At 44.9% G+C, this 23,935-nt stretch overlaps 1 protein-coding gene across 13 annotated transcripts in view; it reads right to left on the minus strand.

Moving 5' to 3' along the window:
- Positions 1–261: 261 nt before the first annotated feature.
- The window catches only part of ST6GAL1 (ST6 beta-galactoside alpha-2,6-sialyltransferase 1), a 123,549-nt gene continuing 99,875 nt past the window's right edge, over positions 262–23,935 (minus strand). For all 13 annotated transcript variants that reach the window (XM_087439874.1, XM_087439884.1, XM_004424593.3 and 10 more), the window contains 3 exons: positions 7,609–7,707; positions 6,224–6,398; positions 262–3,525 (listed from right to left, as the gene is read on the minus strand). In XM_087439874.1, the coding sequence (XP_087296000.1) occupies positions 3,284–3,525; positions 6,224–6,398; positions 7,609–7,707 (516 nt within the window). In that variant the 3' untranslated portion in view covers positions 262–3,283. The remainder of the gene's footprint in view (positions 3,526–6,223; positions 6,399–7,608; positions 7,708–23,935) is intronic.

The raw sequence follows: 23,935 nt of genomic DNA on the forward strand, positions 1-23,935 counted from the left end.
GTATTGGATGAACCACAGCTTAGTTATTTGGATCCAAGCAAGAGCAAAAGGAAGAAAATTCAATAAGCCAGTCAGTATCTCAAAGATGCCATCCTGCCACATAAGTGAGCATTCCCTTCCCTGGAGTATTGAAGAGGGAGGCTAAGGCCAGAGGAGCTAGTGGAGAGGATTTGGGGATTCAGGATTCCATTCGTGTCTTCTTGGAGACAAGAGTTGACAATCAGCAGTCATTCCTTTAGCAAGTAAGGAGAGAGAGACGAGCTTTTTAAAAAACACATTTATTTTAAAATTTTATATAATCTTTGGATAATTCAGAGTTAGCTGAGACATGTTTCAGAAGTTTCTGAGATTGATGTCTTAACTCCAAAACAATATCAATAGCTTATTTGATTGGTGAAAAGACTAGAGGATCTCATGGTATAGGATGAATAGATGGCTACTGAAGACAGGATCCTGTAGAGATAACGAGCTTCCCTGCAGCACTCAGTCATAACTTTTTTTTTTTTTTTGGTGAGGAAGATCGGCCCTAAGCTAACATCTGTTGCCAATCCTCCTCTTTTTGCTTAGGAAGATTGGCCCTAGGCTAACATCCATGCCCATCTTCCTCTACTTTATATGTGAGACGCCACCACAGCATGGTTTGACAAGCGGTGCATGGGTGCGTGCCCGGGATCTGAACCAGTGAACCCCAGGCCACCGCAGTGGAGTGCACGCACTTAACCACTTGCGCCACCGGGCTGGCCCCAGTCATAATTTTTAAATTATCTGTCACAAACATTAAACAGCTCACCAGACCAACAATACCCCTATCTTCTATGCATTTTACTGGAGTCTCCATATAGAGAGAATACAGAATTAAAAGCTCCATAGACCTCAGAATCACACTTAAATTAATTTGATCTCTTACATTAACAATAACAATTAAAAGCTAGCATCTACTCAGTGTAGTCTCAGGGTCCACACCAACATCTATCTCCTCCTGATGGAATGCCACTTTCCTCTGCGCTCAGTGTTCATGAGTCAAAGATTGCAATGAATTTGTCAAATCAGAACATAAAGCAAGCCAGGAATTCATGGGCCCCGAAAGGTGGAAAAGGCTAGCTCACACAACAGTAAGCGGCCCAAGTGCTCAGCCCATTCCCAAGCAGATCAGCCTGAGCTGCAGGCAGGGAGGAGGTAGAGAACCACGTTCTGCACCCTCCACCGCCTTAGATGGTTTCCTGGGTGCTCCAAGCAGAGTAGCTGCTATCTCCCAATAGGACAGTTAATTCCCTGATGACAGGGCCCCCTCTCTGGCCTCCCTCAAAGCAGGGTCCTGCTGGGTGTGAGCACAGAGGAGGTCCTTAGTGAAAGAAGGAAGGACACCACCATGTACTGAGCACCTGCTGTGAACCAGGTACAGAGCCAGGACAGGTGTTTCATGGAACCCTCACAACAGCCCTGAGAGGTAGACTCATCACTCCCATTTTATAGATGTGGAAACAGAGGCTAAGAGAGGAGAATTTGCCCATGGTGGCATAGTTAGTAAATAGAGGAGCAGCATCTTGCAAACCCAGGGCTTCTCACTCCAGGGCTCTTTCTACTGCATATATAAGCCAAAGGTTTGGCAGCAAATGAATACTCCAGCTCCCACACGGCTGGTCCGGAGCCCAAACACTGGAGGCCCTTGAGCACGTGGGTTGCTTCAGGAGTCCAGCAACCTGCATCTGGAAGCCCTGGCTCTACAGCATTACTCTGTGACCTTGATCAAGTCCTTCACCTTCTCTGCCAGGGGCCCGACCAGTCCGGTGCGGTTCTCTACCAGGGGGAGGGGATTAGCAAAACCTTCGGGGAAGCATGTTTCAGACCGCAGTGGGAGGGCCTCTGCCCCGAGACCCTGACGCTGCTCCCTTGCTGGAGGGCATGGCAATCTGATGCACCTGTGAGAATCAGTTATGCTCTCTAAGGTTCTGACCTCCGAGAGCACCTTTAAATTCTAGGGAACCACATCCCCACTCCCTGAGAGGCCTTCTACGGAAGGCCCATGAGGGCCATAGAAATGGGGTCAGGATACTTTTAAAGTAGAAAATGCTTAAAAGTAATTTGGGAGGGGGCAGAAAAAACAAGATGGCAGTTAGGAGTAGGCTTGGGGGTGGGCATTAAAAAGGAAGAGGTGGACACCGTGTGCAAACCCAGCTGGAAGGACAGTGTCAGGCCAGGCTGAGCCTGGAGAAATCAGGTTGTTGGCATATGGTTTGCCTGGCATCTACCATGGGGCTGCACTTGCTACCTCAGACATGGACAGAGGTTTTCCTCAAAAAATGATTTGAGGCTATAAGTTTAGGCAGATCTTAAAGAATAAATATGGGTAATAAAGGCAGAAAGAAAAACACCACTCAAATGATGCAGACCAAATCTGCTTGATGTGTTTCGTCTCGTCCTCTAAAATCCACTCCACTGCCCCCAGCTCTGTGAAGCTGTCTATGACCCACAGACACAGTAAGCATGTGGCCCCTTGTGGGAGTGCGGACAGATAGCACAGCCGTCCCACCTGTCTACAAGCCCCCAGTGCCCTGAGCACACTGAACCCTACCTCCCTGTCTCTCCCACTGAAATGTGAGCACCTTGAGGATGGAGACTATACCTTTCTGTACCTCTCATCTCCATATGGAGCGGGCTGTGAGTTCATCAACTCTTCCTCATTAGCACACACGCTTGGGACCAGCCAAAACAGCCAAGGGATAGAAACATTGCCTCTCCCAGGTGTGTCAATCTTGAGAGCAACTTTGTTCTGGAGAAATCAAGCATGTTTCCTATGCCCCATACCCCTTACTTGCCCCCCAGAGCAATCTTGTACCAGGCACAATCATAATTTGGGAGAAGTTCTCTAAAACATGAAATCAATGTCTAGGTGCAGACTTCAAGCAGAATAGGGGTACGTTTGCCAGGATAACATCATTCAGGTGGGGAGAGCAGCTCAGCTTTGGCAGCCTTGGTGGGAAAGGTGGATCTTGCATTTACCTGTGTCAGAGGAGGGGAAGACTGTCTGTAAAGAATGCTAGGTGTGTGTGTACACATGTGTGCAGGAGGCTTTGGGCTCACACACTCTGCAGCTACAGGGCAGGCTGGACCTGGTTCCTTGCCTCCAGGCTCCTGAAGCCCCTGGGCTCTTGCTGACAGAAGGCTTTGAATGCAGGCTGTGATTGTTTGGGAATTTGGTCTTCCCAGGCCCAAGGTGGCCAAGAGACCGGCTATAAAAGGCTCAATGGAGAAGGGTGAGGGGACCTGGCCAGGGAGCCCATGCTCAGCAGCGAATGCTCCGGAAGCCAGGGAGTGTGGCTTTTCCAAACAGGTAAATGTCCTCGTCTGTGCCCTGGTTGAGGTGCTTCACCATATTCTTCTCAAAGAGGAGTGGGTGGTAGGCACCCATCGTGCAGGCCTTGTCAAAGAACTGCTGGTGGTAGTAGCACACATCTGTCTTGCGCTTGGATGGCAGGAACTCGTAAATATCCACCTGGTCACACAGCGTCAGCATGATGATGATACCTGGAGAGGGGAACAGAGGTGAGTCCTGCCCGACAACCCAGCCCAGCACCCTGCAGTTCTGCCCAGTGAGGCCACAGCACAAATTTGGGGACACGTCTACCTGGAGTTCCTCTTTATCACTGTGATTCCCACTCTGAGTTCTTCTGGTCAGCCAATCCAGCAGGCTGTTCCTCAGGGTGCAGAGCCACTGAACGCTATGCATATTTGCATCCCCAGCTCCTAGGCCAGGGCCTGGTACATGGCAGGTCCTCCCTAAACACTAGCAGATTGAAGGGCTCCATCAATCAGTCAATGAATTTATCAATGTCAATAAGCTATATGATGAGAGAGGACAAGGAGTCCTTGTCCTTGGACAATGAGTGACTGAGGAGACAGAACCATCACACGTAGACAGTACTTTCTAGCACTTTTACATCCTGGAGGAACCTCTTAGATGGTGCTCAACTGTGGGGAGGGAAGTTGTTCTTCCTTCAGCTGGGAGGAGGGAGAGTTGGAACAAGAGCACACCATGGTCTGTACTGATGGGCTCTGCTCGTTCAGGCAGGATACTGGAGACTTTCAATCACCAATGGTGTGGCCAGGTTGGTGCTCTGAGAGAGGCAGCACAGAACACTCAGATGCAAACCCAACGAAAGGCAGGAGGCTCCTGCTCCACCCATGCATGTCCCCACCAGGCTCAGTCATCTTGTGCAGGGCATGTCCCTCTCTGGGCCTCAGGTTCTTCATCTGCCCCAAGGGGTGATCTGTCTACTCCTCTACCACACAGGCCAGTGTTAGTATGCAATGAGATCTCGGCTCTAACACCCCTTTTGTCAACCATGAATACAGGGAATTTTTATGAATGAGCAGTTCTCACTAACTCTTTTTTTTTTATTTTTTTGTGAGGAGATCAGCCCTGTGCTAACATCTGCCAATCCTCTTCTTTTTTTTTTTTTTTTTTTTTGGCGAGGAAGACTGACCCTGGGCTAACATCCATGCCCATCTTCCTCCACTTTATATGGGACGCCATCACAGCATGGCTTGCCAAGCAGTGCGTCGGTGCGCACCCGGGATCTGAACCGGCGAACCCCAGGCCGCTACAGCAGAGCGCACGCACTTAACCGCTCGCTCCACCGGGCCGGCCCCACACTAACTCTTCTGTTCCAAAAGAGTCAGATATAGGAAAAGCCCTGCCTCAGCCCTCTGGCTGCCCCTCGTCCAACGAGGGAGAAAAGACACCTCTGCAGCTAACTGATGAAGGCACATCAGAAGTGCTTCTAGAAATTGTGGCAGGGAGAGGGCTCAGGTAAACCTCCCGGAAGCACTGGTGTGGGCCTGGCAGGGGCCATGGCCATGAGGGATGGGCAGGAGGGGAGGATTGGTGGTGGAGAGAAGAGCCTAGGCAGAGGCGGGCAGTAGAGCCATGGAAAGTGTTCTGCAGGATGCTTTCCCATCTACCTCTGCACGGAAGGGCTCCAGGAAGAGCCCCAGTGCGCCCATCCAACAACTGAAGAAAAAGGCACAAAGAAGATGTGATGCTGAAAGAGCCTCCGTCTCTTCCTATGAGGAATGCCTCTGATGTTCCTTCACCCAAGGAACATCTAGCACAGGGCCTATCCTGTGCCAGGCCCACAAAGAGGAGTCCAACACAGCGCCCACCCTGAAGGAGTCCGCAGTCTAGTAGCGGAGCAGGCAAGGAACACATTGGGGAGTGGCTGGGGCCGTCCAGTGGGAAAGTGGTCCACTGCGGGGGCCCAGAGGAGGGCGCTTCCCTTCCCACGTGCACACAGAGCCTGGAATCTCATGGCAATTGCCCAGGGTCCAGCCAAACTCAAAGTGAAAGGGAGGGAAGGGCAGATGGACCAGGAGGGCTGAGAAGTGTGGAGAAGGTCCAAGAAGAAAGTTTGTAGGCAGCATTCAGGACCCCCGTACTCTGACCCCAGCCCACCCCACATCAGCTCCCACAGCTCCATTCGTGAGCCGCTAACCCAGTAAAGCTTTACCGCTCACTCTTCTCTCACGGGCACCACTAGGGTGTTCACAAGGTTGAACAAATTTTTGAAACTTCGAGCAATGTATTATCCATTCTTCCTTTTTCCTCAGATTCCAGTATGGCTCAGCATGACATTATTACTAATTCTGTCTTTATTTAAAATTTTGATATTTCATTCATCACAAAATTTTGCATTGTAATTTTTTTTTAAAAGATACTGTATTAAGATATTATCTTCTCATTGAATTTTTTGGCACTCACTTAAATTTTGCGCCCAAAGCAAGTGCCTCACTTGCCTCACCTGAGCCCCAGCCCTGCTCCCCCTGTTCTCCTGCCTCCCCTCTTGCCTCTGTTCCCTTTACTCCATCTCCATCTGTCAGATCCGCCCCTCTCCCAGGCCTGGTCCCATGCTACTCCTCCGTGAAGCTCTCGGATTGTCCACCTAAAGGGGGTCCTCTCTCCTGTTACGCCAGGTGGTCACTCCCTCCTGGCACAAACTAAATGTCACCTCAGACATCTGACTGAACTCCCCCGCCACACCCCCTAAAGGAGAAGAATTCTATCTTATTGATCTGGGTATCTTAGCTAGAACTTGGCACAGTGTACAAACACAGCAAAACCCTAGCTATTGTTTGGTGAACAAATGAAGAATGAACGAGACCCTAGAAGAAAGCTAATCTCTTCTAGAAACAAACATGAGAGGTCTCTTCCCAGACATGGACTCACCGAGCACCCCAGAGGATGGGGGGTTGGGCTGAATCTCCTCTGGGGAGATTTCCTGAATGATGTCCCACAGCTCCCATGGCATCTGGGGCCTGAGGATGTAAAAGGGCTGATCGGGATGCAGCTTACGGTAGCTCTTGTAGTTATCAAAGAAACTGTAGTCAGGGTTCTGGTACCACTGAAAAAGAAGGAAATAGTCTCCTCAAGGAGAGAAATGTGCCAGTGTCACTGCTGCCCCCAGGCAGTCATCCATATCTGAAGACCTGGGGGCGGGGGAGGACCAAGGCAGGATCCTAAGGAACAGCCCCTTCCTTGGAGCAGATTCCAGACCTCTCCTCCACATCACAGCTCTCACTTGATAGCAGAGGGTACCCAGCACGTAGCCAGTGTTCACAGGGAATTTTGAGCTTGGTGACCCTGGAATAGCTCAGACTTCAAGACCATAGAATGTGGGAATGATATCAGAGCTGAAAGCGGCCCTTGCATCGTCTAACCCCACCTCTCATTTTTAAAGGGGCGAGAAGTGGGGCACAGCTTGCCACATCTGTGGGTTCAGAGTCCTTGTCCTGATCCAGACAAATTTCAGTTCTAAGTGAGATCAGTGCAAAACTGTGGAAACTGAGGTAGCGAGCATGGGAGGGATCACCAGGGCCTGTCAGCCTTGGTGTGTCCAACTTAAGAATGAAGGGTCCCAAGAACAGTGCTCTCTGTCCTTCCTCCCTAAAGCCATTCTCCAGGGGCCACTGCAGCCCATGTCAGGGAGAGGCCAACTGACACGCACGACAAACAGTGGGAGGGCCATTCCAGAGAGGCTGGGGATCCAGCAGCCCAAGACTCCTTCCCTGACAGAGCAGCTGGTGCAGACCTGGCCCTCTGCTCAGGAAATCAAGCCCTGGGCCCGGTGACCTCCCCTCTCCACATTCCAGTTTCCTCATCTGTAAAATGGTAACAACCATGCTTCTATCTATTTCCTCATGTTGTTATGAGAGAGATATGAGAAGAATTCTGGAAATGGGAACTGTGCAACGTGTGGTAATAGTATGTATAGGAATAATAGTAACCACGGTCTATTCCTGCTGATACTGATCAGGAATAATTGTATTAAATGAACATAATCATCCCAGATAGTGAGAAATCCAGCCTCTATTACTCCTGATACATACCATGATTAGGAAACAAATACATGGCAGGGCAGGGCATGGAGGGCACTGGTATAGGACAGGAACACCTCTGAACTGCTAGTCCAGACAAAGTGGATGCCCTAAAACTGAAATAGCCAGTTCTCAGGGATGGCCCAGGTCAGCCATGACTTTAAAAACCCAGGAACTCAGGAAAATCTATAGGCAAACAGGAGACTCAATGCCTCTTTCCCATGGACACCCACTTACCTTTGGGATATCTGCATGGTAAAGAGACGGGTCCCACACAATTAGGATTCCTTCATTGTACAAATCGTCTTTGAAGAAGAGCCTATCTTTGGTGACAAACTGCAGGAAGAAACAGACAGGCTGTCACTTGGACATTTACATGTAAACATTTGGCATGTAAACATTTGTCATAACTGACACATTACAGGTACCACCTGAGGCCCCAGAGCCCCGCGAGGCTTCTGAGTTTTGGTGCAGCACTTAACTTCAGTGAGAAGAAGGCAAAGATGCCAGCTGAAACTGTGTGGACCTAAACAGACATTTCGTCATAATCAATCAGCCATAGAGCAGAAAAGGTTCCACTCAGACTCTGAGGTTACTGGGGCGAGGGTACAGTGAAAATGGCTCGGCGTATCGTTCCCTGCAGTCACACCTCGTGTGGGGGCCAGGGAGTGAGGTTTAAAGTCAGAATCTCGTATAACCAAAATGATCTCCAGAAACCCCTTCAATCGCCTACAAAGTCCAGTATGCAGTATTTACGCATCATGCATCCAGGACAGCCAGTGTTTTCTGCAGCACTGGAACAGATGGCTGTGTCTATGGTTGAGCACCAAATCCAGTAGTCGGTTTGTGTGTAGGGGCCATTGTATACGCAAAAACATGCATTTTTAAACTAGGCTGGTGAGATGCTCACAGGCGACCTGCTAGGAAACCAGTCACAGATCCTCTCCTCCCCACACTCCCAGGCTGGCCTGCACGAGCTCATTTATTATGATTTATATGTACTCAGGAGGATTAGAGATAACCGGGATTTCAAAAAATGTCTCCTCCTGCCACAGCCCCTCTCCAGCAATTTTCTTAGTATACAAAGCAGGAGGCCAGTGGCAGCAACTTCTGGCACCAAGACTTTCCCACGATCTGTGGCTTCACTGTCCCCAGAAATCCCAAGAGAGATGCACAAAGTTTTCTCCTTTACAATAAAGGACAACAACAGATGTTGTTTAATGATGCTTATTACAGGCCAGGTACTTTCATATATTATCTCAGTTCATCTTTACAACAGCTCTAGGAGGTAATTATTAATATGCCCATTTTATAAATAAGAAAATGGACTCAGAGACACCAAGTAACTTGCCCAAGCCATACAGCTAGTAAGTAGGGGAGTCTGCATTGGGGCCCTTTTGTCTGGCTCCAGAGTCCACACTTCTAATCTACACACTGTACTGCCTCACACAAAGAGGGTAGGGTGGGACAGCCATGGTTCTTGGGAGATGTCAAAGAAAGCACTGGATGAGAGGTACGGAAGTGTCATAAGAATTTTGCTTCTTGTCTGAGCTGTAGCATGTCACAGCTGGAAGATCCTCAAGGGACTAGATCCAAATCCATCATTTTCAGATGGGTAAACTGAAGTCCAGAGAGAAGACAGACTTGTCTGAGGCTTCCAGGTTGAGTTGGAGGCAGAGCCAGGACCAGAGTCCAGAGGTCAGCTCCTACCAGAGTGTTCTTTCTGTTCCCACAGGGCTGCATTCATAAACCACAAGACATTTAAATAAGCCAGCACACTATCAGGATCCGGGCCATCCTCAGTTCTCACCATATACAATGGGAAGAGGGTCATTCACTGGAGTTACATGAAGCAAATGACAAAGTAATCCATGAAACTGAGAAGAGGTGAAGCTAAATTCTGGTTTTATCCAGAGAGGAGGAACAGAAAATGGCCAGGGCTGGGGTCTGGTGGAGGCAAAGGGGAGAAGCTGGAAAAGCACTCCTTGACCTTAAATGGACATGGCTACGAACTTACACAGTAACTCTAGTGGCCCTTTATGTGAGATTCAAAGGTTTTCTCAGAAAAAGAACGCCTCAAAACTGCCCAGGAATCCCAATTCCTGCTCTGTGTCTAACTCACTCTGTGGTCTTAGGTGGGTCATTTCCCCTTTCCAGGCCTCAGGTGCTTATTTATAGGATATTACCACCCTGTAAGGCCCCACCTGGGTCACCACCCATGCCTGGACACCTCAGTCTGTCATTTTTCCAACTGCAGCAGAAGGGACTTGGGAGAGAAGCTCTTCTGAAATGCTCCTGTACTCATCCCCAGGCAGAATATGACCTGAGTTCAGGGATCCCTGGGGCCTCATGACGAGGAGCGTAAGTCACTGCCGGAGCAACAGAACCCCAAGGAACACCTGCCAGGAAAAGGCTACTCCAGGGAGAGGGAGTGTTGCTGTTTTAGAAACCTGTTTAAAGTAAACTTTCCAGTCATAAAATAAGAAATGCTCACTGCATAAAGTTAGTAAATATAAGGAAAGAATATACACACACATCTGTCTATCTATCTATCTATATAAAAAGAAAATAATAACCATCCATAATTGCATTCTTCAGATATTACCATCATGAATACGGTGGTCTTCTTTCTTCCCAAATCCTTTTCCCCTTTGTTATGGACTAAATTGTGTCCCCTCCAAATTCGTATATGTTGAAGCCCTAACCCTCAATGTGACTGTATTGGAGACAGGACGTGCAGGGAGGTAATTAAGGTTAAACGAGGACATAAAGATGGGACCCTAATCTGTCAAGACTCATGGCCTTATAAGAAGAGGAAGAGACACCAGAGATCTCTCCCTCCACACGCGCGCAAAGGAAAGGCCACATGAAGACGCAGAGAAAAGGCGGCCATCCACAAGCAAGGAAGAGAGTCCTTATCAGAAACCAACATTGACGACACATTGATCTTGTACTTTTGGCCTCCAGAACTGTGAGAAAATAAATCTCTGTTGTTTAAGCCACTCCATCTGTGGTATTTTGTTATGGCAGGCCCAGGAAACTAACACACCCTCCCTGTGTGTGTGCGTGTGTGTGTGTAGATCTCAACTATGCAGTTGAGACTTAGTGGTTTTGTTAAACGCACACAACAATTCAGGTCAATGTCTTCTCATTTAATCATTTATTCCTCACAATATTTCTAAGCCCCAAACAAGGCATGAAAAGGAGGCTCTAAGAGGTTATGTAACTGGCCAAAGATGACACAGCTAGGAAGGGGTGGAGCTGGGATATAAATCAAGGTCTGTCTGATCTTTTCCCACTAGGCAGCCTTCATTCAAAACGTTAAGTGATGATAAAGCAAAGTGTGTGCTTTAGCTGTCAGATTTGCAAAGCTAGTTAGCGCTACAGGAAGACAAACAAAGGAGTGGTCAGGGTCTTGAGTAGATATGAAAAATGATATGGGGGCTCTGGGCCTTAAAGGAAGGTCTGACCCTTGTAAACTGGACTTGGACAGGAGGAGCTTTAACAGAGAGAAAGGTCCCACAAATTGAAACCACCACAAACCCCAAATCAGAGGGACCTGTAATTCTACCTGGCATCACAGGAAGTCATCAAAAGAACCATCAAGTATTAAGAGAAATAAATGTGGGAAAATACTTAAATGTCTCAGCAAAAGAGATTGATAGAATAAGCTATGAAACTTAGCCACAAAGGAGTACTATGCAGCTATAACAAAGAATGAGGACGATCTCTATGAACTGATACGGAGTGATTTCCAGAAGATAGTGGAGAAAAAGCAGAGTGTAAAAGAGGGTATATAGTCCACTACGTTTGTGTAGGAAACAAGGGGAATTAAGAAAACATATATACATCTATTTGTCTTAACAGATAGAAATACAGAAGAATAAATTAGTAAACAATAAAGTTGCCTACCTACAAAGGGTGGTGGTGGAATGGGGTGGAAGGAATTTAGGAGTAACACTTCTCAAGTATACCTTTTTGGATAGTTTTGAATTTTGGAAGCATATTAATATTCTGCATATTTTAAAAAGAGGAAGGAAAAGAAAAACCTAAAACTGAAACAAAATGACTACAATTGAATTTCAAATTAAATCAGTAGTCTCAGTGAAGAGAAACCGAAGGACTGAGCCAGGTAACTTAGGTACACATTATTTGACTTTAGAACCTCCATCTTTGGCTGGTGTGGAGGAGAGCTGCAAACAAATCCTGAGATCTCTTCAGTAGGTTTGTTTTATGTAGAGATATGCAAGGCAATTTTCAAACTGTTTTAGATGTATGATAGATTTGAGCAAGTCAATAAATGTGCTGATGTTGTTAGAAGCAGGATTCTCACTGTGAAAGAAGGTAAATACAAATATAGAATGGGGAAGGCAAGGAATATCTCTATGTGGATAGACTGAATTTGAAGGTATCAGTTTCAGTCTATCACTTTTAAAATAGGCATATCTGCCTGTCTATGCATGTGTCTGTGTAGATGTGTATAGATACACACACAGGTATATGTATGTATATACGTAAACAAATGAATACACGTCTATGTATTGTGTATGTAGAGGTGTACGTGTGTGTGTGTGTGTGTGTGTGTGTGTGTGTGTATACATGCATATATTTCCTAGCTCTACCTGCTGAAAGGGTCAAGAAGCAAAGACACCTCAGTAGGCATGAACACACCTAGTGCCCCGATCATGGTTTCTAATACCATTTTTTACTTAAAGGAACCAGGGCACCTTGGAAAAAATGACATATCCCACAGCTAGGGTAGGATGGTATGAGGAAATAGAACTTCCCTGGATCTCTCAGTGCTCCTGCAAAAAGCCCTAGACTCCTGGGGCTCTTCATATACCATGAGAATAAAATCTGTAGCTATTTATCTAGTTAACTGCTCTACTCTGAGTCAGAACATAATAAAACCTCTCTTATTTCCCCAAGAAGCCAGTGGTTATAGCCCAGACTACTATAGGTTAATACAGAGGTATTCCAAGAGGCCAGGAAGACTGGAGCAGGTGGAAAGAGTCCCAGGAACTTAGAGACATCTCTAGGTGAGTTTATTTATATACCAAAGGGCTGGAGTAAGGGACCCTTTCAGGAGGGGAAGAGGACAGCTACCTCCTGCCTTTTATAGGCAGGGGGAAAAAATCACTTATTTTTTGTCCCTTGCCTATGGAGTATCTGGCTACTCATGGAGGATTATTGACCTAGCTCTCATTGCATTGCCGTAGGAGTAAGGACTTTAGCAACGAGGGACTAATGCATTTATTATTTTACTGTAAGGTATTTAAATAAGAAATCTGTCTCTGATCCAGAACACTTTTTGTGTACATTCCACATAAAATTAATAAGGATGAAACATTAAAAGCCCAATAAATCGGTATAAAATGAACTGGAACATCTTGTTAAGCCAGAAAGCATAGAATTGTTAAAAGAGAATAAATCGGGCCGGCCCCGTGGCTTAGCAGTTAAGTGCGCACGCTCCGCTACTGGCGGCCCGGGTTCGCATCCCGGGCGCGCACTGATGCACTGCTTCTCTGGCCATGCTGTGGCCACGTCCCACATACAGCAACTAGAAGGATGTGCAACTATGACGTACAACTATCTACTGGGGCTTTGGGGAACAAAAGGAGGAGGGTTGGCAATACATGTTAGCTCAGAGCCAGTCTTCCTCAGCAAAAAAAGAGGAGGATTAGCATGGATGTTAGCTCAGGGCTGATCTTCCTCACAAAAAAAAAAAAGAATAAATGATGAGGGCATGCATGTCACAGAGAAACAAGAAACAGCTTGAAGGAACTCCCACTGGCCAAATCTGGGACAATTTGAAGACCAAAGTAACTCAGAACAGTAATGAATTATAAACCATTGAAAAAATAGGAATCCATGAGTTCTTACCAATAATATATAGGTGGGAGGGAAGGAGAAAGGGAGGGAGGGACAGAGGGCAGGAGAGAGAAAGTAAATGGAGGAGAAAGAAGGTTCTTGCTTATAGTAGAATTCTGAGTGCCAACTGGATGATATGGAGGAGGGAGAGCTGGGATCAAAAGACTATCATTTTGCAACCATCATAGTCAAGATGGTTCAGGCAAAAGTGATCAATGAATATTAAATATAGGAGGAAATTTTGATGAGGAGCCGAATAATGGCACAGTATTAAAATGTTCACCCATAGACAGTAAGGGAAAAATAGTCATTATACAGCGGAGAAATCAGACAACACCTTATCCAGGTGATCAAAATTAAAATCAGCTGAGGGGCAGATAGCAGTGGATGCCTCCTGATGTGATGCTCTTAGGAGGACACGACACCATTTATGGAGTTTTCCAGGCAAGAATACATAAACTGAATTTAATATTGAGCAAGCATCAGACAAACCCCAAATATTTTGTTTGTTTTTGGCAACTTTGTTTTTATTGTGAGATTTTTGTTGTACATTATTGTTTATCAGTCACCATATAAGTGCATCCCTCCACCCCTTGTGCCCACCCTCCACCCCTTGTGCCCACCCACCACGCCCCTAGCCCTTGGTAACCACCAAACAGTTCTATCGGTCCATGTGTTGGTTTATCTTCCACATATGAGTGAAATCATCCACTGTTCATTTTTATCTTTCTGGCTTATTTCACTTAACATAATACCCTCCAGATCCATCCATGTTGTTGCAAATGTGACGATTTTGTCTTTCTTTATGGCTGAGTAGTATTCCATGGTATATATATACCACATCTTCTTTATCCAATCATCAGTTGAAGGACACTTGGGTTGCTTCCATGTCTTGGCTATAGTGAATAATGCTGCGATGAACATAGGGGTGCATAAGCCTCTTTGGACTGTTGATTTCAGGTTCGTTGGGTAGATACCCAGTAGTGGGATAGCTGGATGATAAGGTATTTCTATTTTTAATTTTTTAAAATAGAATCTCCATATTGTTTTCCATAGAGGCTGCTCCAGTTTGCATTCCCACCAGCAGTAGATTAGGGTTCTCATTTCTCCACAGCCTCTCTAGCATTTGTTGCTTTTTGTCTTGGTGATTATAGCCATTCTAACGGGTGTGAGATGATATGTTAGCGTGATTTTGATTTGCATTTCCCTTATGATTAGTGATGTTGAGCATCTTTTCCTGTGCCTATTGGCCATCTGTATATCTTCTTTGGCGAAATGTCTGTTCATTTCCTCTGCCCATTTTCTGATTGGGTTGTTTGTTTTTTTGTTATTCAGTTGTGTGTGTTCTTTATATATTATGGAGATTAATCTCTTGTCAGATATATGGTTTGCAAATATTTTTTCCCAGCTGGTGGGTTCCCTATTCATTTTGATCCTGGTTTCATTTGCCTTGTAGAAGCTCTTTAATCTGAGGAAGTCCCACTTGTTTATTTTTTCTTTTGTTTCCCTTGTCTGAGTAGACATGGAATTCAAAAAGATTCCTTTATGGCTGATCATGAGTAGTGTACTACCTATATTTTCCTCCAGGAGTTTTATAGTTTCAGGTGTCACCTTCAGGTCTTTGATCCATTTTGAGTTAATTTTTGTGTATGGCGAAAGAAGATGGTCTACTTTCATTCTTTTGCAAGCGGCTGTCCAGTTTTCCCAGCACCATTTATTGAAGAGACTTTCCTTTCTCCACTGTATGTCCTTAGCACCTTTGTCAAAGATTAGCTGCCCATAGATATGAGGTTTTATTTTTGGACTTTCAATTCTGTTCCATTGATCTGTGTGTCTGTTTTTGTACCAGTATCACACTGTTTTAATTACTATCGCTTTGTAGTATGTTTTGAAGTCAGAGATTGTGATGCCTCCAACCTTGTTCTTTTTCAGCACTGCTTTAGCTATATGGGGTCTTTTGTTGCCCCATATGAATGTTAGTATTCTTTGTTCTATTTCTGTGAAGAATAACCCTGGGGTTCTGATTGGGATTGCATTGAATCTGTAGGTTGCTTTAGGTAGTATGGACATTTTAACTATGTTTATTCTTCCAATCCAAGTGCATGGAATATTTTTCCATTTCTTTATGTCATCATCAATTTCAATCAATAATGTCGTACAGTTTTCATCGTATAGGTCTTTCACTTCCTTGGTTAAATTTACTCCTAGATATTTTATTCTTTTTGTTGCAATTGTAAATGGGATTGTCTTCTTGAATTCTCTTTCTATTAGTTCATTGTTGGTATATAGAAATGCAACTGATTTCTGTAAGTTGATTTTGTACCCTGCCACTTGGCTGTAGTTGTTGACTATTTCTAATAGTTTTCCAATGGATTCTTTAGGGCTTTCTATATATAAGATCATGTCATCTGCAAACAGAGAGAGTTTCACTTCTTTGTTGCCTATTTGGATTCCTTTTATTCCTTTGTCTTGCCTAATTGCTCTGGCCAGCACCTCCAGTACTGTGTTGAATAAGAGTGGCGAGAGTGGGCATCCTTGTCTTGTCCCTGTTTTCAGAGGGATGGCTTTCAGTTTTTCCCCATTGAGTATGATGTTGGCTGTGGGTTTGTCATATACAGCCTTTATCATGCTAAGGTACTTTCCTTCTATACCCATTTTGTTGAGAGTTTTTATCATAAATGGATGTTGGATCTTGTCAAAAGTCTTCTCTGCATCTATTGAGATGATCATATGGTTTTTATTCCTCATTTTGTTAATGTGGTGTATCACATTGACTGATTTGCGGATGTTGAACCATCCCTGTGTCCCTGGTATGGCGTATGATCTTTTTAATGTGTTGCTGTATTTGGCTTGCCAATATTTTGTTGAGGATTTTTGCATCTACATTCATCAGGGATATTGGTCGGTAGTTTTCCTTCTTAGAGTTGTCTTTGCCTGGCTTTGGTATCAGAGTGATGTTGGCCTCGTAGAATGTGTTGGGAAGTGTTCCATCTTCCTCTCTTTTTTGGAATAGTTTGAGAAGGATAGGTATTAAGTCTTCTTTGAATGTTTGGTAAAACTCTCCAGAGAAGCCATCTGGTCCTGGACTTTTATTTTTTGGGAGGTTTTTGATTACTGTTTCAATCTCTTTACTTGTGATTGGTCTATTCAGGTTCTCTATTTCTTCTTGATTCAGTTTTGGGAGGTTGCATGAGTCTAAGAATTTATCCATTTCTTCTAGATTGTCCAATTTGTTGGCATATAGTTTTTCATAGTATTCTCTTATAATCTTTTGTATTTCTGTGGTATCTGTTGTAATTTCTCCTTTTTCATTTCTAATTTTATTTATTTGAGCCTTCTCTCTTTTTTTCTTGGTGAGTCTGGCAAAGGGTTTGTCAATTTTGTTTATCTTCTCAAAGAACCAGCTCTTTGTTTCATTGATCCTTTCTACTGTTTTTTTTTTTAATTTCAATTTCATTTATTTCTGCTCTTATTTTTATTATTTCCCTCCTTCTGCTGACTTTAGGCTTTGTTTGTTCTTCTTTTTCCAATTCTGTTAGGCGTAGTTTGAGGTTGCTTATTTGGGCTTTTTCTTGTTTGTTAAGGTAGGCCTGTATTGCTATGCGTTTCCCTCTCAGGACCACTTTTGCTGCATCTCATATGAGTTGGTATGGTGTATTTTCATTTTTGTTTGTCTCCAGATATGCTTTGATTTCTCCTTTAATTTAATCAACAATCCATTGGTTATTTAGTAGCTTGTTGTTGAGTCTCCACAGCTTTGTCACTTTCCTGGTTTTTTCCTTGTAGTTGATTTCTAACTTCATCGTGTTATGGTCTAAAAAGATGCTTGTTATGATTTCAATCTTCTTAAATTTATATAAGCATGGCTTGTTTCCCAACATGTGGTCTATTCTTGAGAAGGTTCCATGTGCATTTGAGAAGAATGTGTAATCTGCTGTGTTTGGGTGGTGTGCTCTGTATATGTCTATTAAGTCCATCTCATCTAGTTTTTCGTTTAGGTCCATTATTTTCTTATTTATTTTCTGTCTGGATGATCTGTCCATTGATGAGAGTGGGGTGTTAAGATCCCCTATTATTCTGTTGTTGTTAATATTTCCTTTTAGGTTTGTTAATAGTTGCTTTACGTACCTTGGTGCTCCTGTATTGGATGCATATATATTTAAAAGTGATATGTCTTCTTGGTGGAGTGTCCCTCTTATCATTATATATTGCCCCTCTTTGTCTCTCATTACCTGTTTTATCTTGAAGTCTACTTTGTGTGATATGAGTATGGCAACACCTGCTTTCTTTTGTTTACCATTAGCTTGGAGTATTATCTTCCATCCTTTCACTCTGAGCCTGTGTTTGTCTTTAGAGCTGAGATGTGTTTCCTGGAGGCAGCATATTGTTGGGTCTTGATTTTTAATCCATCCCACCACTCTGTGTCTTTTGATTGGAGATTTCAGTCCATTTACATTTAGGGTAATTATTGATATATGGGGGCTTGTTGCTATTTTATTGTTCTTTTTCCAGTTCTTTTGCATTTCTTTTGTTTCTCGCCTCATGTGTTTCAGACTACCAATTTAGTTTGGAAGTTCTGTATGGGGGTTCTCTTAGTTTTCTCTTTCTTTATCACGTGTGATTCTGTTCTAATTATTTGGTTAGTGGTTACCATGAGGTTTGTATAAAACATCTCGTGGATGTGATAGTCCATTTTTTGATGGCCTCTTATTCCCTTAGAGTAAGTCAATTCGATCCCTATCCTCTTCCCCTTCTAAGATATTGTTGTCACATCTTATTCCTTCTTGTGTTGTGAGTTCGCATTTAACATGATGAGGTTGTATGTATGCTTGGTGCTTACCTTCCCTTGATCTTTGGTTTTATAATTAAGTGTCTGCTAGTCTATTTTGATAGAGGACTGCAATTTTTCTGGTTTTGTCAACCTATTTTCCTCCTTGTTCAAAACTTGGAATCCCCTTTCTTTTTTTCCTCAGGGATGAGGGCCTTCTTGAGCACTTCTTGTAGTGGGGGTCTTGTGGCAATAAACTCCCTTAGTTTTTGTTTATCTGGGATAGCTATTATTTCTCCATCATATCTGAAGGATATTTTTGCTGGATAGAGTATTCTTGGCTGAAAGTTTTTGTGCTTCAGAATTTTAAATATATTATTCCACTCTCTCCTAGCCTGTAAAGTTTCTGTTGAGAAATCAGCTGAGAGCCTGATAGGAAATCCTTTGTATATTATTATTATTTTTTTTTTTTGTCTAGCTGCCCTTAATATTCTTTCTTTGTTGGTGACTTTTGCCAGCTTTATTTCTATATGCCTTGGAGAGGGTCTTTTCGTGTTGATATATTTAGGAGATCTATTTATTTCATTCACTGGTATTTCCAGCTCCTTCCCCAGGTTTGAGAAGTTCTCAGATATTATTTCTTTGAACAAGTTCTCTGCTCCTTTTTCCCTCTCTTCTCCCTTTGGAATACCTATAATCCTTATGTTGGATGTCCTAATTGAGTCAGATATTTCTCCGAGAGTTTCTTCATTTCTTTTTAGTCTTAGTTCTCTTTCCTCCTCCATCTAGAGCATTTCTGCATTGCTGTCCTCAATATTGTTAATTCTTTCCTCCATATTGTCAGCTCTGATGCTTAAGGCTTCCAGATTTGTCTTTATCTCCTCTATTGTGTTTTTCATCTCTAAGATTTCTGATTGGTTTACTTTACAGTTTCAATCTCTTTTGTGAAGAAACTCCTGGTTTCACTGAATTGTCTGTCTGTTTTTCTTGTATTTCATTAGCTTTTTTATGATGGCTATTTTGAATTCTCTGTCATTAAGGTTATACATTTCTGTGGTTTCTGGGTTGACTTCTTGGTGCTTGTCATTTTCCTTTTGGTCTGGCAATTTAATATATTTTTGCATGGTGTTTGTCGGTGTTGGCTTACTTTTCCTCATAGTGAAAATATATGGTTGCAGTTTCCTCTTGCTGCTGCTGGGTGTGGGTCAAGGGCTGTGTATTCTGGCCCGCCTCAATCCACAGGCACTCTCGTTGACCCCTGGCTGATCTGAGGTGTGGCTGAGTGGAGGCTGCTGGGGGGTAAGCGTGGAAACAGCTGGAGCTGGAGCGTGGGAACAGCTGGGACTGGAGCACAGCTAGGCCAAAGCAGCTGGGGCTCAGGTGCGGGTGGGTTCAAGCAGCAGCAGCTGAAGTGCCACTGGGCAAAAGAAGCAGGGGCTGAAGCACCACTGAGCCGAAGAAGCTGGAACTGGAGTGCGCTGGGCCAAAGAAGGAAGAGCTGGAGCGCCGCTGGGCCAAAGAAGCTGGAACTGGAGTGCGCTGGGCTGCAGAAGGAGGAGCTGGAGTGCCTCTGGGCCAAAGAAGCTGGAACTGGAGTGCAGAGGGCCGAAGTTGCTGGCACCAAGTCAGCTGGAGCCTGAGCACAGGCCAGGCCAAAGCCGCTGGAGCTGGCGGGGCAGGGCAGTCAAGCCGAAGGAGCTGGGGCCGTGGCACAGTAGATCCAGGGAAGCTGGGACTGTAGCTTGGTCTAGCTGGAGCAGCTGGGGCTGTGGCATGGTGGGGCCTGAGCTGCCGCTGCCTCTGGTGTGGGGGCACAGGCTCGCCCCACTGCTGGTTGGGCCCGGGTGACTGGGGGCCGCCTCCTGTGGGGTTGGGGCATGGTCATGCTCCCCCTGCTGGTGGGGCCCAGGCGCCTGGGGGCCACTGCCTCTGGGGATGGGGATGAGCTGAAGCGCCAGTCAGGCAGGCTGGGTGGGGGAAGGGCGCTTACTTTCGCCTCCCCAATCTCAGAGGTTTCTTGCCTCGCTGTCGCTCTCTGCTCTCCTGAGGGGCTAGCTTGTTGAAACTACCCTTGCAACAGTTCCGCTCACTCTGTAGTGGGATTCCCTCGGGCTGTGAGGGGTCTTGGAGAGTGCTGGTTTTCATGTGACATGCCGCCCCCCCGCCCCACCCTGAGAGCCACGTGGTCTCAGTCTCTGGGTCGCAGTCCTTGGGGAAGGAAGGGAGCTCCTCTTACCTCCTTCCACTCACTCTGGGGATTCCAGCACCTCAGTCCTTGGGTGTACGGTTGCCTGGGTGCCTCAGACATCCCCTGAGTTGTGTGAATAGCTTCTGTTGGAATATGAATGTTCTTTTTGTTATGTCTTAGAGGGAGAGAGTTCAATGGGGGAAGCTCACTCTGCCATGATGTTGACATCACTCTTTTTTTTTTTTGTTTTTTTAAAGAAGAACTTTATTCTTCAAAAACGTCAATATCTTAAACGATAAAGAAAGGCTATGGAAATATTCCAGATTAAAAGAGATTAAGATGCATAAGAACTAAATGCAATACCAGCTTCTGAACTGGATTTTCTCCTAGAATAAAAAAAATGCCATAAAAGACATTATCAGGTCAATTAAAACTGGAATGCAGACAGATTCAATTATGGTTTCAACATAAATGTATGGAAGTGATAACGGTACTTTGGTTACATAAGACACAGTATTCTTATTCTTAGGAAATACACACTAAAGTATTATCTTAGTTCCAGCTGTTATAATAAAATACCATAGATGGAGTGGCTTAAACAACAGACGTTTATTCCTCACAGTTCTGGAGGCTGGGAAGCCCCAAAATCAAAATACTAGCAGATTCAGTTCCCCAGTGAGGGCCCACTTCCTGGCTTGCAGACGGCTGCCTTCTCCCTGTGTCCTCACAAGGTGGAAGGAAAGGGAGTTCTGGTCTCTCTCCCCCCTTCCTCTTCTTATGAGGATCTTAATCCCTTCATCTTGGGGGCCCCACCCTCAAAAACCTCATCTAAACCTAATTATCTCCACAAGTACCATCACATTGGAGGTTAGGGCTTCAACATATGAATTTGGGGGGGGGGGGTGTAAACTGCCTTTGTGTGTGAGGGGGCTCTTTTCTCTTCAACTCAACTGAAGCCCTTGCAGGGAGGAGAATGTTACATTCTCCCACTTTTCCCCCATACCAGGCAAGGTCTTGTGGGAGCTTATTTGCTTGGTTGAATGGAATCTGGGCAGCTGGTTGCACACCAGATGGGTGAGCCACACAAGGGAAAAAAGACTGAAAGCAGCTCTGACGTGTTAAAAACCACTTATGACCCAGAGCTTTGGAATAAGAAGGCAAGCTGAGCCAATATCAAGTCACAGCTCCCTCTCTGGTTCTGAAAAATATCAGTGACCTAGATTGTGCCTGCTGGTCAAAATCAAGAAGTCCTAGAACTCAGGATATCTTTCATGTCTAAATTGCAGCTCCCAATCATGATGCTAAAATACTATATCAAAAGGGTTCCATCAAAATCACCCAGCTCACCTTAGCAATCTTTAGATCTTCTTTTAATGGAAAGTGTCCCCACCTATCTAGACACCAGTCTGTCAGCATCTTGAGAAGAAAAATTGGAGCTTAAAGAAAGCATAGGGGATTTAAAACGCTGCTGGCAAACAAGCTTAGATCCAAATCCCACCTCCATCACTTACTTTCTGCACTACCCTGAGCAACTCAAACTCTGTGAGCTTAAGTGTCCTCATGTAAAATAGTGGTTGCTGATCACACCTCATAGGGTTGTCATAAATATCAAATGAGATAAGCAATGTATGGCCCTTAGACAGTAGAAGTATTTAATAAGTGTACTAGCTATTATCTCAGGATAAGCCTCACTAAGTAACCTTGGAATGCCCTGCTTGTAGTCCAGTCAGCACGTGTGCGTGTGCTATGCACAGGACGTAGGTCTTCTCTCCCCAGCCCATACAAGAGCTTCTGAGGAAGGCACCAGGCCGTCTTGTCCCATTGTCTCCTCCCTCGGACCCGCTGAACACAGCAGGGACTCAGCTGACTCGCATGAAACCTTCTGACTCTTAGAGTCAGAACTGAACTTACTTAAAGACACACATTTAGCTATATGGTTTTCCTGTCAAATCTCATAACAACACCTGGCACATGCATGCCTGAATAGATCTGCTGAGCTGAAACTTCACGGTATGACACAGTTGTCTATAAAAAGCCATTTTCTCAATAAGAAAACCACCTTTTTGGTTTCCATGGCTTGGTCACAGCCCAGATGCACAAAATGCTGTCTCGTGCCACGTGAGGGGGAGAAGGGGAAACTGAACAAACATGTGCCCAGCTACCCTCAGAAGACAGCTGCTGTCAGGAGGGGCTCTCCATCTGGGAAAAGAATGAGCTGCTCAAAGGCAGAATTCTACCAAAGCCACAGCTATTCCCTCAGCAACTGCTGGGTGCTGGGGGCGGGGGGACTCAGTTTGCTCATCCAAAGAAACAGACGCAAAATAGCTAGGATAACCAACCAGGACAAGAGAGAGAGAAGACGGACTGCCAGCTTCCTAGGATATCAAGATGCAAAAGGGCAATGATGGAACGGTGTTGGTCACAGTTCAGTATCACAAGAAGCACTGTCATGGAGCTGCCCGTGACGCAAGTCTTCGAGGAACAGCCCAGATGTTTAGTGCCACTTACGGAAGGAGAGCAAGGAGGATCAGTGTGACCTGAGGAAAACTGGGAAAGGCTTTCTTGAGAGTGGACAGTGTACCCTGGGAAGTGGGCGACGCTCCTCTTAGCCCAGGTAATCAGGAAGCAGAGGGAAAAATGTGCTTCAGTGGAAAACTATGCCTTGTCTACAGCACTTCCTTTCTCTTTATCAGATTTTGATTCTATGGGAGCTGTTCTGCAACTCTGTAAACTGTAGCTAACTACAGACATGCTTACTCAATCTCGCCCAGTAGAGTTTCGATTGACTTCCCTCCTCCTCCTTCCCACCTCACGGAAAAAACAGTTTCATTCCTTTATTCAAAACTTGTGCTGTTTTGACTTTTCCTCTGAACAGGTTATAACATCTGCCTGGTTCCCTCAGATAAATAAAATAGACTCTTTAACACGTGTTCATTTGTATATCTGTATGAGAGTCGTGATCTTACTTTTTTTCTGAAAATTATCCTTTGATGGAAGTCTTACCTTGCTTCTGCTAGTGGCCTCAAGCCGCATCCTTGCAGGGAAACAAGTGGCCCATTTGCCTGGGATTTGGGAAGGCACAGCGATTCCTCAACAGACAGAGGCAGGCCTTCAAGCTTCCTTAGAGACCATCGCCACCATTTACAGAGCCCTTGCTGCCTACCAGGCTCTGGGTGAAATGCTCCACGCTTAGTAATCTCACTTGATCATACAAAGACCCTGCATCGTAACTTTTCTTATTCCCCTTTTACAAATAAGGGAATTGAGGTTCAGAAAGATAAAGCAACTTGCTCAAGTCACTCACATGGAGGAATTTGATACAAGTCTGTCTCTTCATTCCCAGGCAACCTTACCTTGGCTTTAAATAAAGTTCTGGAATCTTTGCAGGATTGGGATTTAGTTCTTCACTAAACACCATGAAGAGATGCCCAAGAACGGAGTGGCCTCTCCAGTCCAAGAGAATTTTCAGGGCTCTTCCATGCTCTCTCTCTCTATTGCTGTTGCCTACTGATCCGCAGATCATACCACCCCTGATGGAACAGAGCTTGATTTCTCTCTGAATTCATGCTCTCCAGCCTCAAAGTGGCCAGTGTGGCCTGGAAATCCTACTCCATTCTTCTGGGTTACTCTGTCCTCCACTCTCCTCAAAGACAATTTCAAACCTTCTTTGCTTAAACCTCCTCTACTAAAACCTCTCTCCGCCTCAGCCTCCCTCCAACACGACCTTGCATCCTACT

The sequence above is a fragment of the Ceratotherium simum genome, chromosome 15 (genome assembly GCF_057802395.1).
Source record: "Ceratotherium simum simum isolate JZ-2026a chromosome 15, ASM5780239v1, whole genome shotgun sequence".
Taxonomy (NCBI): domain Eukaryota; kingdom Metazoa; phylum Chordata; class Mammalia; order Perissodactyla; family Rhinocerotidae; genus Ceratotherium; species Ceratotherium simum.